Source organism: Oncorhynchus masou, chromosome 29 (genome assembly GCF_036934945.1).
Source record: "Oncorhynchus masou masou isolate Uvic2021 chromosome 29, UVic_Omas_1.1, whole genome shotgun sequence".
Classification (NCBI taxonomy): Eukaryota; Metazoa; Chordata; class Actinopteri; order Salmoniformes; family Salmonidae; genus Oncorhynchus; species Oncorhynchus masou.
In genome coordinates, this window is record NC_088240.1 from 46,926,025 (window position 1) to 46,942,793 (window position 16,769).

Consider the following 16,769-nt stretch of genomic DNA (forward strand, 5'->3'; position numbering starts at 1 on the left):
ATCGAGTTGTAGAAACATCTCAAGGATGATCAATGGAAACAGGATGCACCTGAGCTCAATTTCGAGTCTCATAGCAAAGGGTCTGAATGCTAATGTAAATAAAGTATCAGTTATTTTTGTTAAATACATTTGCAAAAATGTTTAAAAAACAGTTTTTGCTTTGTCATTATGGGGTATTGTTTGTAGATTGCTGATGATTTTTTAAAGTCCATTTTAGAATAAGGCTGTAATATAACAAAATGTGGAAAAAGTCAAGGGGTCTGAAATACTTTCTGAAGACACTGTATGTGCGTGTGATGGGATGTATAGACATTATGGACGGTATGCGGATAGAATGTTTAGTATATCTGTAGAATACGTCGGATAGAATAGTATATATACAGCAGTAGTTTAATAGGGTGGCATTGACTAGAACCCTGTATATACATATGAAATGAGTATAACGCTATGTAAACTTTATTAAAGTGACCAGTGTTCTATTATTAAAGTGATTCCATGTCTATGTACATAGGGCAGCAGCCTCTAAGGTGCAGGGTTAGTCCTCTTGTCCAGATGGGATAGAGGAGTACGAAGGCAATTGCTTCGTCCGTGGATCTATTGAGACGATATGCAAATTGAAGTGGGTCTAGGTGTTCGGTAAGGTTGAGGTGATATGATTCTTAACTAGCCTCTCAAAGCAATTCATGAAGACAGAAGTGGGTGCTACAGGGTGATCGTCATTTAGTTCAGTTACCTTTGCTTTCGTGGGTACAGGAGTAATGGTGGACATCTTAAAGCAAGTGGGCACAACAGACTGGGATAAGGTAGAGATTGAATATGTCTGTAAACACTCCAGCCAGCTAGTCTGCACATGCTCTGAGGACGCGGCTAAGGATGCTGTCTGGGCCGGAAAAATTGCAAGGGATAACATGCTTAAATGCCGTACTCATGTTGACAATGGAGAACGAGAGCCCACAGTCCTTGAGAGCAGCCCGCGTCGATGGCACTGTGTTATCCTCAAAGCAGGCGAAGAAGGTGTTTAGCTTGTCAGGGAGCAAGACGTCAGTTTCCTGGTTTTAGCTGGTAGCTGGTTTTCCCTTTGTAATCAATGATTTTCTAGACTCCCTGTCATATACGTCTTGTGTCTGAGCCATTGATATGCAACTCCACTTTGTCTCTGTAATTGTTTGATTGCCTTATGGAGGGCATAACTGCAGTGTTTGTATTCAACCATATTCCCAGTCACCTTGCCGTGGTTATATGCAGTTATTCGTGCTTTGAGTTTTCCGCGAATGCTGCCATCGATCCATGTTTTTTGTTTTGGGTAGGTTATAATAGTCACAATGGGAACAACATCCCCTGTACACTTCCTGATGAACTCAGTCTGTGTGTCAGTGTATACGTCAATGTTATTCTCATAGGCAACCCGGAACATATCCCAGTCCACATGATCAAAACAATCTTGAAGCATGGATTGGGGTGTACTCCCTCTGCTGTCTCCTGAAGTCCACAATCAGCTCCTTAATTTTGTTAATGTTGAGGGAGAGATAATTTACCTGGCACCACTCCATCAGTGTCATGGCTCCACCTGTCACCAGAGGGCAGCAGAGACCATCCTAGAGACATTAATGACAGTCAGGTGTGTCCTATTAACTCAATATGAGGTGTGTTTTCTGTTGACTTTTGCTTAAGCTTGAATTGTGTTCCGTGTGCGTTGGTCTCCTGAGTGAGAATTGGTGTTTGTTGTTTTCCCAGTGTTACTGTGAGCCTTCCGTTACCATTTCTCAGTAAAGTATTATGTTTATCCTTAACCACTAATTCCTCGTCCGGTCTCTTCTCTGCACCTGGGTGCAACCTCACAATGTCACAGCCAGGGCCCTCACCTCCCTGTAGGCTGTCTTGTCATTGATGGTAATCAGTTCTACTACTGTTGTGTCGTTTGCAAACACAAAACGATCTTGAAGCATGGATTACAATTGGTCAGACCAGCACTGAATAGACCTTAGCACAGGAACATCCTGTTTGAGTTTCTGCCTATAGGAAGGGAGAATGGAGTCATTATCTGATTTGCCGAAGAGATGGCAGAGGAGGTCCTTGTAGTCTTCCTGGAAGGGAGAGTAACAATGGTCGAGTTATTGATGCGCGAGTACTAAAAGCAATGTGTTGATAGAACCTCGTCAGCGTTTACCTCAGATTTAATTTGTTAAAGTTCCCAGCTTCAATAAATGCGGCCTCAGGATATGCGGTTTCCAGTTTACACAAAGTCAAGTGTAGTTCCTTGAGGGCCATCGTGGTATCCGCTTGAGGAGGAATATACATGGCTGTGATGATAACCGAAGAGAATTCACTTGACAGGTAATACAGTCAGCATTCGATTGTGAGGTATTCTAGGATGGGTGAACAAAACAACTTGAGTTCCTGTACGTTACCACAATCACACCATGAGTAGGTAATTATGAAACATAGATCTCTACCTTTCTTCTTCCTGGAGAGTTCATTCTTATCTGCATGATATAGCCAGCATGTACTGAGAACCCAGCTGGCTATATGGACGGGGACAGTATATCCGGAGAGAGCCATGATTCCGTGAAACAGAGCATGTTACAGTCCCTGATGTCTCTATGGAAGGAGATCCTCACCCTGAGCTGGTATACTTTATTGTTAAGAGATTGAACCTTAGCAAGTAATATACTCGGAAGCGGTGGATGGTGTGCATTCCTCCTGAGTCAGACTAGAAGTCCACTCTGAATACCTCTTCTCCGCCGGTGGCGTCTTGGAGCAGCCTCTGGGACAAGTTCAATTGCCTTGGGGGTATGAATAAAGGATGTTTCAGGTTGTATGTAATAACACATAACACACAAAAAACGTTCTGGGCCACGAATGATGAAAGAAATAACAATACAAAAAAAAAATACTGCAAAGTTGCTTAGGAGCTATAAACAGAGCTGCCTTTGAACGGGGTATGGTAGTAGGTGCCAGGTGCACTGGTTTGAGTTTTTCAAGAACTGCAACGTTACTGGGTTTTTCACGCTTAACAGTTTACCATGTGTATCAAGAATGGTCAACCAAAAACAAACAAAAGATATCTGATGTAAAATATACTGTCCGTGAAATGTATGTTGTATGGATAAGCTAGAAGTGGAAGCCTATGTATTGTTGTCCATTAGATTACCCCAATTAGGGGAGGGGTGGTATGGTTAGGGGAAAACAATAAACAAGGAAAATATATTTAAAAAATATATATCTTTAAATTAATATATATATTTACAACAACAAAATATTTATGGGGGGTTGGAAATGATGCAGCCAATTACAATGATGGAAGCCGCAATATTAAAGCTGATCCACCCCCCCAAAAAATAAGAATGGTCCACCACCCAAAGGACATCCAGCCATCTTGACGCAACTCTGGGAAGCATTGGAATCAACCTTTCAACACCCGACGAATTGAGGATGTTCTAAGGGAAAAAGTGGGTGCAACTCAACATTAGGAAGGTGTTCCTAATATTTTGTACACAGTGAATATTTGAATGCACTCACCTTGGTTTTCATTTGAATCATACTTTTATACATTGCTTGTTTGTATCAATTGCAAAGACATTGGCAACTTTGTAATCGTAGTCAACTTTGTTCAGAAGTTATCGGCGGTCACAATGAGACGGATAAGTTTAGAGGAGATCTTCTGTGTTTAAGTGCCACTGGTGGGCAAAAAAAAGCATTAACGACACACTTAGCTGTTCTATGAGTGGTCTGAGGCAGGTGTTAGGTTAAGTTTTCAAGTGCAAAGATTTTCAATCAATCGCTACATACCTGTACGAGGGGGATGTGCTCCTTAAAGGCCTCCACCTCAGCCTTAACACGGCTAGCAATGTGCAGAGCCTTGGGAGTATCCCCGAAACCCTTCTCCAGCTTGTAAAGGGCACGCCAATAGTTGCCCACATCGCCCTCCACCTTGTCTGGGTTGACCGCGGACAGTGGCCCGTGAATCCATTTATGGTGCTGGTTCTGGAACTCTGCAGCCGTCTCGTAGAGGCGGAGGAAGGGGAGCAGGCGGTCCTGGACCTTCTTGCGCTGTGGGTACTGGGACACGGGCCAGTTGAAGGCCTCTTCCTCCTGGTTGAAGCCTTCGATCTGTAGGGGGAAGGGAGTTGGAGACAGAGACGTCAAGGAAAAGTGGACTGCCATGGGCAATTACAGTGGTAACATAAGAAAGCCATCATTAATTAATTGTCAAAGAAATTACTCAGTGTGAAACAGTCTTTTTTTAATACATGAGGGTGTGTGTTATTGGAGATACTGAACCTGCACACCATATGTAAACACAAACACACATCTTCACTTTATTATACTGTCTCTGCTGCCCTCTACAGTCATTTCAGAGAAGAACAATAATATTTTATTGTCCACTGTTATTTTCAGATCAACCCCTTTCAGCAAGCATGCTAATTGCATAGAGCCCTGGCGAAAAGCTGAGGTTCCCAATCCTCCTCACCTTCTCCATGGCAGTGTCCAGTTTGGAGTTAAGGGTCTGTGCCTTTTTCAGGTACTTGCTGAGCTCGGATAGGTCCCCGAAGGTGACAAACTCCTCCACCTGCTTGGCATAGCTCTCTAGCTCCTCCACAAACCTCTCACACCGCAGCTAAAGAGGAAAAACAGTGGGAGAGATACACATTTGGAGATAATTGTGCGTATGCACTATGAAAGTAGGTGAGTCAGTGGACTTGTACTTAAAGTGGGCAAGTCTAAATATATGTTGCTCTCTAACTCTCACAAAAACAATCCAGATGGACAACATACTGTAGTTATTAATTGGATGGTTCTCCCATCGATCGGGTTCCCACCTATAAATATCTGGGCATGGATTGACAAAGACTTAATGTTTAAACATAATATATATGAATGAGCTAGTTGAAAAGCAAAGATTTTTTTTTATTTTTTTTTACATAGATCTTGCCTCACCCTAAATAGCAGGAAGCAGATTATACAGTCAACTTTCCTGACAGTTCTTGATTATGGTGACACCATTTACCAGTTTGCAGCAGCCACTACTCTTAAAACTTTGGATGCTGTCTACGGTAGTGCCCTTCGCTTTATCACAGGTGACAGTTTTAATACTAACCACTGCATCCTGTATCAAAAGGTTTGCTGGTCTTCATTAAAGTCCCATAGATCACTTAATTATACTTTTTTTGTTTACAAAGCTCTTCTACACAAGCTTCCAATTTACCTATTGTGTTGCTAACGGATAAAAGAATGAGCTACCAAATCCACTCGCAGGATTGGTTAACTCTTGAGGTCCCTCGGGTCTTGACCAATTTAGGTAAATCCTCCTTTAGTTTTAGTGCCAACATTGTTGGAATAACCTACTAAATTCCTTGCATCTTGTTCCCTGGTGCAACTTGGGGAGTTTAGGACTCGGTGTTGAATGAATAGAGGATTGCAGTTGTTTCGATTGATGGTGGTGGTTTATTTGTTGACATTGTGGTGTTGAGGTTGTGCCTTGTGGTTATTTATATTCTTCTAGTTTTATTTGTAAGGTAAATTTTTATTCCTGTTTGTGAGACAATGTTTGTACTCAGGGCACCATTGGGAATGAGACTGTGGTCTCAATTGGGCTACCCTGAATAAATAAAAGTTAATAAATGGTCTGGACATGACAACTTTTTAAATTAATGGTGATCTGTAGTGATTATGCTGGAGTTTTGTTGCAAGGTAATTTTAATACAAAGTACTGTATGTCATTGATGTGAGGTGGAGGATAATTGGTTGTTTTAGGTTATTGTGAGGGTTTGGTGATTCAAATGAAAACTGTTAACTTTCAAGAGTGGCTTAGACAGATTATCAGGGTCATGTTCATCAGGCACCAAACTGACGAAAACAGAATGAAACAGGGAGGGTCTATCTGGACCTGGTCCAATAATAAACACTAATTTTTGTTTTCAGTTGCAGTGTTTTACTACAATGAGCACTAATGAATACACCCAATATGTTGTTTTAAAAAAAACTTTCACTCTCCCTCCATCTGCTGTCTAACTGACCTTAAGGCCACCCTGGTACTGCTCTGTCTTCTCCCTGGTGATCTGCCGGTGCTCCTCGAAGATGGAGGGCATTCGTGTGTGCCACTGGAAGGTCTGCCGGTTGAGGCGCATGTCAAGAGGGGAGAAGGTGACATAGTCCACTAGGAAACACAGACGGGTCTTGGACTCTGACAGCTTGGTCTCCAGTAGGGGCATCTCCGTGGCCTCCACCTTGTCCACAAACGCCTGGTAAAGTGGGATAGAATGTGGTAAATTCTGGGAATAGGAAACTAGAAGGTCATAGTGATGCTTAGTTTTATTTACAGATGTGTTTGCTGGCATTTGGCTGGCAAAGGGTGGCTACTTTGAAGAATCTCTAATATAAAATACATTTTGATTTGTTCAACACTTTTTTGGTTACTACATGATTCCAAATGTGTTATTTTATAGTTTTGATGTCTTTACTTTTATTCTACAAAGTAGAAAATTGAAAAAAATTAAGAAAAACCCTGGAATGAGAAGGTGTGTCCAAACTTTTCACTGGTACTGTACATGTAAGTAGGGGTATGCTATGCACAGTAAAAAAACAGCGAGTGGCAACAGTGTAAAAAAAGATTGTTCAGCAGTCTTATGGCTTGGGGGTAGAAGCTGTTAAGAAGCCTTCTGAATTCACCATCTTTCTCTGGATTTTTAGACTTGAAAAATGTACATTTTTTACTTGGCTTTCCCACGATTCAAATTCAGTAGGGAGACGACTAGACTAGGCTACGTGACATGATAACGTAGGGACCTCTTCACTAGCTGACCACCACTACCAAGATCTGTGTCAAGATCAGTTACTTACCCCACTGGCACTTCCCATAACCTCTATGTACAAATAAGAGAGTAGGTATGGAATCAGTGTGGCAGGATAGGATGATTACATAGAAGGATCACCACACTTTTACATGATGGTCTTTCTGGTGGGTGGGAGAAATAACGAGGAGGCAACTTTATTTAATGCTGATCGCTATTATTAGAATGTCTAAATAATAGCGAAATAATTAATAAATAATTAATAAATCAAACAAAGTCAAATTTGAGAGGTGCCGGATCCTGTTCAAATTAAACACTGCACTGGTGGATGACTAACAGACAGTCAACGGTAGGAAGGCTATAGCCTATGCATCCGAATGGAGAATGGGAGGCGCGCTTTACGAGAAGAGATTTCTGAATAAAAATAGCTCATTTTTAATCGTGGTAACCAGGTTTCACTCCAGTAGCCTACAGGCCTTTTGAGGAGACAACTGCACTGTCTGACAGGTGGTAGGCTATTCTGCTCCTCAAACTAGACTGTATGCTGTGCGCGTGTGAAAAATAAAATTCCACAAAATTATACAAATTAACCTATACTGATAAGCATCACCGGTCAAATGTATTTTTGCTGTCTAAACAATTAACGGTTAAATGTAAACATCCCTATTATTGAAAATATTTGTCCATTGATTTGGCACATTTTTCAATATATTGTTGAACAAAATAAACTCTACTGGCATATCAAAATTTCAGAGTGGGATATCAGCGAGTTTTAAAGTTATGGCCCATTTTATATGGAGAAATTGGCATAGAAGGCAATAAAACCAATTTACAGCCCTCCTTTCATTTGTATCACTGGACACCCTGCAAATCACCAGCAGAGGGTGATTTTTTAAGAAGGTGGTGCTGCTGAGTATGGCCAGAGGTAGGCCCGGAGGTGGGCAGTGCCCCTTTGGACTCAAGAATTTTTTGAACACCAGTAACTGCCATTTACAGCAATCTAAAGAAACATGTTGCCTTGTATGATAACAAATAAATACGATGACAACAACAACAACAAAAAATTATCTTCTTTTTCTTACATAGTGGCACAACCAGTCCACAATGTGGCGAACCACCTCTCTCATTTGTTTTGTGGAGAAACCTGAAACCATTTACTCTGTTGGTAATGTTTACAAATTGGATCCTAACTCTAAAAGCAGCAGAGATCCAACTCTGGAACTTTGATACGCCCCCGTAGAGCAGGGGCTACCAAACCTTTTTGTCCCGCGACCCCATTTCAATATAAAACACCATGTAAAAAAGGGATGTAATCAACCGCCAATGTTTACTTTTTTAATTGGGGCGATGATTGTCTATTAACAAATCAGTCTGACAGTACTTTTGGCCGTATTTCAATATGAAGGAAGATTAGTTTGAAGTGACTAAAATCCATCAGAAAGGTATTAGGAAGTTCTGAAAATCATCAGGCAATATTTTTGTATGACCTTCTGTGTAGAGGAGAACATCATGACTGATGTTCTTATTCCACCAGTCTGATTTAGTGCCTGGACTTCTGCAACTTCTGCAACTTCTCCCAACCATCCAGGAACAGTTTGGTGACGAACAATGGCTTTTCCAGCATGATGGAGCACCTTGCCATAAGGCAAAAGTGATAACTAAGTGGCTCGGGGAACAAAACATCTATATTTTGGGTCCATGGCCAGGAAACTCCCCAGACCTTAATCCCATTGTGATCTTGTGGTCAATCCTCAAAAGGAGGATGGACAAACAAAAACCAACAAATTCTGAAAAACTCCAAGCATTGATTATGCAAGAAGGGGCTACCATCAGTCAGGATGTGGCCCAGAAGTTAATTGAGAGCATGCCAGGGCAGATTGCAGAGGTCTTGAAAAAGAAGGGTCAACAATGCAAATATTGACTCTTTGCATCAACTTCAAGAAATTGTCAATAGCAGCCTTTGACACTTATGAAATGCTTGTAATTATACTTCAGTATTCCACAATGACATCTCACAAAAATATCTAAAGACACTGAAGCAGAAAACTTTGGGGTAATTAATATGTGTCAAAAACTTTTGGCCACGACTGGATATACAATCATAAATTACCAAAGATATGATACAAGCAGTTGAAGTCGGAAGTTTACATACAATTAGGTTGGAGACATTAAAACTTGTTTTTCAACAACTCCACACATTTCTTGTTAACAAACAATAGTTTTGGCAAGTCGGTTAGGTGTGAGTGATTATATCACAAGTAATTTTTCCAAAGAATGTTTACACAGATTATTTCAATTATAATTCACTGTATCACAATTCCAGTGGGTCAGAAGTTTACATACACTAAGTTGACTGTGCCTTGGAAAATTCCAGAAAATTATGTCATGGCTTTAGAAGCTTCTGATAGGCTAATTGACATCATTAGAGTCAATTGGAGGTGTACCTGTGGATGTATTTCAAGGCCAACCTTCAAACTCAGTGCCTCTTTGCTTGACATCATAGGAAAATCAAAAGAAATCAGCCAAGACCTCAGAAAAAAAATTGTAGACCTCCACAAGTCTGGTTCATCCATGGGAGCAATTTCAAAATGCCTGAAGATACCATGTTCATTTGTACAAACAATAATAAGCAAGCATAAACACCATCGGACCACGCAGCCGTAATATCGCTCAGGAAGGAGATGCATTCTGTCTCCTAAAGATGAACGTACGTTGGTGCAAAAAGTGTAAATCAATCACAGGACAACAGCAAAGAACATTGTGAAGATGCTGGAGGAAACAGGTACAAAAGTATCTATATCCACAGTAAAACGAGTCCTATATCAACATAACCTGAAAGGCCGCACAGCAAAGAAGAAGCCACTGCTCCAAAACCGCCACAAAAAAGCCAGACTAGAGTTTGCAACTGCACATGGGGACAAAGATCATACTTTTTGGAGAAATGTCTTCTGTCTGATGAAACAAATATAGAACTGTTTGGCCATAATGAACATTGTTATGTTTGGAGGAAAAAGGGGGATGCTTGCAAGCCGAAGAACACCATCCCAACCGTGAAGCACAGGGGTGGAAGCATCATGTTGTGGGGGTGCTTTGCTGCAGGAGAGACTGGTGCACTTCACAAAATAGATGGCATCATGAGGGAAGAAAATTATGTGGATATATTGAAGCAACATTGCAAGACATCAAGTTAAAAGCTTGGTCATAAATGGGTCTTCCAAATGGACAATGACCCCAAACATACTTAAGGACAACAAAGTCAAGGTATTGGAGTGGCCATCACAAAGCCCTGACCTCAATCGCATAGAAAATGTGTGTGCAGAACTGAAAAAGCATGTGCGAGCATGGAGGCCTACAAACCTGACTCACTTACACCAGCTCTGTTAGGAGCTGGGAAGCTTGTGGAAGGCTACCTGAAACGTTTCATCCAAGTTAAACATTTTAAAGACAATGCTACCAAAAACTAATTGAGTGTATGTAAACTTCTGACCCACTGGGAATGTGAGGAAAGAAATAAAATCTGAAATAAATAATTCTCTCTACTATTATTCTGACATTTCACATTCTTAAAATAAACTGGTGATCCTAACTGACCTAAAACAGGGAATTCTTACCAGGATAAAATGTCAGGAATTGTGAAAAACTGAGTTTAAATGTATTTGGCAAAGGTGTATGTAAATTTCCGAATTCAACTGTAGATGCATTAAAGGAGTCAATGGAGCGCAGACCATCCCATTGAGCATATTGGTACACAATAAAACAATTTGATATAACAAAGAGGATATTCGTCAAATCCTTCAAGATATATGTATTACAACAGGCACTTAAGTCCGATTTTCATATATTTGACTGTTTTCGGTGCAAAACATTTAGATGTTGTCCCTTTTCAGGTTTAGAAGAAGTGTCTGCTAAATGCTAACTAACATTCCTATAAATGGGTTGGCTGACAACGTGACGAAAACAATGTGCGCGTTCCATGGGGCAGAAGTCTGCCTGTTGTTGTGATTCTGTATGGCCAGATTCCTAGCAAGAATGACAAGAAACTGTAATGTGGGGAATCGTAAGTGGCTTGCGTCATCTTGTTATCAAATCAAGTCAAATCAATTTTATGTCACATGCGCCAAATACAACAGGTGAAATGCTTACTTTACAATCCCTTAGCATAGTTAATAAACAGAGAGTAGCAGCAGTGTAAAAACAATGGGGGGGGGGTATTAATGTAAATAGTGGGGGGTGGCCATTTGAATAATTGTTCAGCACTCTTACGTCTTGGGAATAGAAGCTGTTAAGGAACCTCTTGTACCAAGAATTGGCGATACTATACCGCTTGTCGTGCAGTAGCAGAGAGAACAGTCTAGGACTTGGAGTTACAGGAGTCTTTGACCATTTTTGGGCCTTCCTCTGACACAGCCTAATATATAGGTCCTAGATGGCAGGAAGCTTGGCACCAGTGGTGTACTGAGCCGTACACACTACCCTGTGTAGCGCCTCACGGTTGGATGCCGAGCTGTTGCCATACCAGGCGGTGATGCAACGGGTCAGGATTATCTTGCATTTTGAGGATCTGGAGACCCATGCCAAAACTTTTCAGTCTCCTGAGGGAGAAAATATGTTGTCGTGCCCTGTTCACAACTTTAGACCATGATAGTTTATTGGTGATGTGGACACCAAGGAACTTGAAGCTCTCGACCCGCCCCACTACAACCCCATCCATGTGAATGGGGGCGTGTTCGACCCTCCTTTTCCTGTAGTCCACGATTGAGATCATGTCTTGTTTTGAGGTGTTTTGACTGATTTCATGTCAATGCTAATATGCCTTAAATTCGCTAGCTAACCAACAACTAACAAAGTATTTGAGAAACAACGAGTGGTCATTCTGGAAATGTATTTGTCTTTTCAATAAACATTGGAGATGAAATATAGCTTACATGTTGTCAACAATCTAAGCCAACCACATCTGTTGTGTCCCATGGTTGTGCGCACATTGTTTTATTGCTAAACAACCAACCTGTCAATATGCTGGTTAGCATAGCTAGCATACAGAAATCGTTGGTGGTAGTCAAAGTCGTTTTTAACCATAATGCAGTTGATTGGTGACGATGACATGAACATGCGCGTTGGGGTTGACATCCATACAATCATTTTACTCCGATTTTTAAGTCAACATGGTGTGAAATTCACATATAAACAATAGCCTAAATGTAGGCTACTTTTTCTGGGGGGCAATGAGGAGATTCAGGATCTTTCCCCCACGACCCTTTCCCCCACGTGTTTCCATGGCAATTCCATTGTTTTGGTCGAGTTCGATTGACCTCTTTACCGCAACTATTGCTATAGATATTCTGTTAATTACCAAAATTACTCAAGATTCCAGTAACTTTGGTATTATTCTTTTTAGATTATTCTTTTAGATTGCCAGGTCGCAATTGTAAATGAGAACTTGTTCTCAACTTGCCTACCTGGTTAAATAAAGGTGAAATAAAATAAATAAATAAAAAAGATACAAATGTCAAATCTGTCAACAATCATTCCTCCAAAGGACTGTTCTATAGTTTACATTCTGTGGAAATACCCCAAATCATTGTATTTTATGTCTGGGTTTCGAATCACTCTTGATACACACTACAGCGGCGATTGTAACGGGGGACCTTACCTTGAGCTCCATCAGTTCCTGTGTGTTGGGAGGGGTGCTCAGTGCATTATCTGCGATCTTCTCAAATTCATCACAGAGCCTGCAGTCACACACACACAGGCACACACAGGACACACACACACACACACATGCGATCTGGTAATTCATTACAGAGCCTGCAGTCAGACCATATTAGAGCGAACTCAGAGTCATGGCAGCACAGCCAGGCCAGAGCATGAAAGTCTGACTAGTGAATGATAGCACTTTACAGGGAGCTCTGAATGGTATTGGGATTTGAAGGTAAAAAATGTAGCGCTATAACACTTTTTTTTTTTTTTTTTTTTTTTTAAATTGTTCACGAAGTGGGGTCAGCTAAGGTCCTGCACTCTATTTGGTATTGGTAGTGATGCACCGATATGACATTTTGGCCCGATACCGATAACCGATATTTTCATTGCCAAAGAAAAATACCGATAACCGAAATGTAAAATGTTTGCGGTCTTTTATGCTTTAACACATACACATGGACGTAGCGGTCTAAGGCACTGCATCTCAGTGCGAGAGGAGTCACTAAAGTCCCTGGTTCGAATCCAGGCTGTATCACATCCGGCCGTGATTGGGAGTCCCACAGGGCGGCCCACAATTGGCCGAGCATCGCCCGGTTTGGCCGGGGGTAGGCCGTCATTGTAAATAAGAATTTGTTATTAAGTGACTTGCCTAGTTAAATAAAGGTTACACACACACACACCAAAAAGTTATTTTGTTGGCATTTAGGTATGTCGCCATTACCAGTAAAACATAATCAAAACCTATTTCTTTCACTTACTTGCTGTGATGATTCCTTAGTTCATTTGTTCAGTAATTTCATTCTCAACCAGGATTTCTATGGAACGCCGTTTGTCTTTGCGTGTCAAAAGCATACTATTTAACACTATTTGATGTGTCAAATAAGCTTGTTGACCAATCAGGACCTGAATATGACTGCACGTCACATAATAATTTAAAGCATTCATACATTTTTTACGTAGATATTACACATTGATTACATTATCACTCGTATTTCATATGTCACAACGATTAATCGAAACGTATGCTATGATGCTGTTAAAGTTGTCTCGCGGACCTACAGTGCTGCTCATTAAAAAAAGCTAGCTAGCTCATGGATGCAAACAATGGTCTTCCTCAAAAACAAAGCAAAAGGAAATAATCTGTTTCAGTAACTATAGTTAACTAGTTAACTATATAGCTAGGTGTCATCATCTAAAATAACCCTAATTTATAATACAATTCTTATTTGATTAATGGTGGTCCCACCCATCTATGTGAAGCTAGCCACAATAAGGATTAGCCACAATAGTGGACTTTGCAGTTAGCCTTCATAAAAGTATGGCATAATTCTACTATTTGTATTCATTTGCAACACTGTCAATGACATACTTTTATTTTGAAGGCAAACCGAAAATTCCACTATTGTGCCTAATTCTTATTGTGGCTAGCTTACAAACACATAACCCGGTCCGGTCGAGCCTCACTAGCCAGATGAAGCTAGCTGGCTGCTTATAACGTTAGCTTTGGGCAACAGGGTTAAGTAGCTGGCTAGCTATTTATTTTCATGGCTATTTATTTTCAATAGGCGAACAACAAGTGGCAACCCAGCTAATACTTACTCAAAAGGATTCCTAAATCAGTGCTAAGAATAATGAAAATGACTGCAGTTTTTACTGGTCATTGTTTTCAGGCTGGTTGTATTGGTGCTAGCTAGGTACCAAGCTAAAGCTAGCTACCCCAGGAGATGCGGTCAAACAAATTATGCTTTATTACCAACGCGGTATTGCAAACACATCATTCGTGGCCGAAGTTTGCTTGTTTGCTGACTTTTTTGTACAGCTTTGACAGTGCTACTGTATCTTTTTTGACACGCAAATATCCAAATGGCGTTCCATAGTATGTATGTTGTGAAGCTAATAGCAGTGACGCTATTACTGTGTAACTCCGGTAGGACAACATCGGAATAATAGCGCACTTGGTAGTGTTAACTGGTGCTCGACAAGTCGGAAAGAAATAATATCACCTACAATAGAGAACGGTTGATTGTCAAGGGCAATGAATTCCATTATCTTGGCTATAATGGATTTCGCCTTTGAGTTGTCTCATTAAAATGTTGTTACTCTTTCAAATGACTGCTTGACTGCTTGATCCTCACAGCAGATATTGTGGGCTAGTTAGGAATGCTGTGTTGCACGTATAGTGCAACATTTTACATGGCGTCATTATGTCACGTACCTTCGTTATATAGGTATGAACATCAGCTTTGACATCGGTTTTTCACATCAGGCGCTAAACTAGACACCGGCCGATACCGATGATGGCATTTTTAGCTAATATTGTCCCATTCCGATATGTTCACCGATATATCGTGCATCCCTAGTCAAAAGTGAGAAGTTTGATTGCAGAACGTATTTTTATGCCCAAGGTATTTCTTGAGGAGAACCTTCACTCTGACAGAGCACTTTCTGCAATGGCCTCAGGGATGATTTTTGTGTGTGCTTTGTTTAGACCTAAGGTTCATTCTGAGAGAATGGGAATCTTCATAGGGTAGAAAAAGTGACTCACTTCTTGTTCATTTCCTGGTGGTTTTCCAACATATGTGTGACCAGATGTTGCCGCAGTCCCTCGGCACGCTTCACCAAGGCACGGACCAGTTCGTGGCAGTGCACTTCAAACATACCCAGGCGCACCACCTGTTGTGCACAATATGGCAGGGAAGAGAAGACAATGAAAAAAAAAATCTCTATTGCAAACAATGTTTGAATGACCAAAGCTTGTTAACAATGCTGCTTGAAACTAGTGTTGTAACCCTAAATCCTAGCAACACTTTATCAAGCTCAATACCAACAGTGGTTGCAATAGCCTATCACTGCTCAAAATGACTGCAGTGAAGCATATCCTCCAAACAAATCCAAACAGTCCATACCCTCAGGCACCCAGTATCTATTGAGTACATCCCCATTTTGTATATTTATCATTTCCCAGGCCTAAATGTCCTCAATAAAGATAAAATGTGTTTCACCTTCCTTAGTTTAATTTACTTTTGAATGTAGGTGTACTTATTTTACGTAACTCTGTTAATAAAAAGGCGTATGGTGGGATGGGGGAGGCCAAAATGAGCAATTCAACTTCCATGGGGTATCTTAAAAATGGACTAAAATGTAGCATTCGGTATAAACTAGATCCACACCTTGCTGGAGCTGTACTGGATCTCATCTGCCAGCTGTTGGTAACGGGTGACCTCTATCATGATCTCTGGGAAGGAATGCTGCTCGCGGAGGAACTGCTCCACGTCATCCTGGGCCTGCTGGGACACCAGGGGAGCGTACTTGTCGTAGAGTCGCACATGGTCCAGAGGCCCGGCGCTCTCCTCCCAGATTACCCTCCTCACCTCCTCCTGCTGGGCCTGCATGATCTCCGGGAGGACGATGGGCTTGAGTGTGCCCCCGCTCTGGCAGCCCGGCTTGGGAAGAGTGTTGTAGGATGGAAGGTGGATGAGGTGATATGGTGGGTGTTAAAGTCTTATACTCGTGCAGTAAATTGTGAGGGTAAGTGACAGACACACAAACACAGTAGGATGTCTACTTCTTGAATTCAAGCCAAAGAGATACACAGTGGCACTGTCATCCCACACACACACACACACACACACACACACACACACACACACACACACTTATATATTACCCATTCTGAGTAGAGCTTGGTCTCCACGCGCGGCACCAAGCTGATGGATTTCAGCATGATGTCGTAGACGTTGAGAAGGATGACCTCAAAGTCTTTGAAGTCAGGCTCAAATTTGATGTCATTCTCATCCAGGATCAGACGCAGGACAAAGCCAGGGTGCTCATAGGCCCTCACCGAGTACTGGGAGATAGGACCCCAAAATCAAAATGACTGGAATACACTGAGCGTGTGTGTGTGTGTGTATTGTAGTTACCGGGTCCTGGGAAATGAGGTGTGTGTAATCCTGGATGGACTCCAGTGCTAGACTCTGGAGCTGTGAGGCCATCAGGGCAGCCACACAGTTGAAGAAGGACTGCAGTTTAGCTGCGTTGGTGTTGCTGGGGACCAGCTTGCGTTTGTTCCCCTGGTAGTAAATGTGCTGAACTTCGGGAAACCACCTGTTCATAAGCACAAAGTTAGGGTATAGGTTAGAAATGGAGGACAAGAAACAGCCCGGCTAAGATGCTACTTTTCACTGACATGCCACCTCGGAAGCCTGCTACAGTTATTTTTAGGTGTTCGGTTGTATCAAGCACAGGAGGTTGGTGGCACCTTAATTGGGGAAGACAGGCTCA

The 16,769-nt window shown here is 41.5% G+C and overlaps 1 protein-coding gene across 1 annotated transcript in view; it reads right to left on the minus strand.

The window, feature by feature from the left end:
• The window catches only part of dnah7 (dynein, axonemal, heavy chain 7), a 213,750-nt gene that overhangs the window by 184,407 nt on the left and 12,574 nt on the right, over window positions 1-16,769 (minus strand). Inside the window, exons 10-17 of the mRNA XM_064945130.1 lie at window positions 16,409-16,592; window positions 16,156-16,335; window positions 15,659-15,931; window positions 15,034-15,161; window positions 12,442-12,520; window positions 6,018-6,242; window positions 4,472-4,618; window positions 3,790-4,110 (exon numbers count right to left, since the gene is read on the minus strand). Of these exons, the coding sequence (XP_064801202.1) occupies window positions 3,790-4,110; window positions 4,472-4,618; window positions 6,018-6,242; window positions 12,442-12,520; window positions 15,034-15,161; window positions 15,659-15,931; window positions 16,156-16,335; window positions 16,409-16,592 (1,537 nt within the window). The remainder of the gene's footprint in view (window positions 1-3,789; window positions 4,111-4,471; window positions 4,619-6,017; window positions 6,243-12,441; window positions 12,521-15,033; window positions 15,162-15,658; window positions 15,932-16,155; window positions 16,336-16,408; window positions 16,593-16,769) is intronic.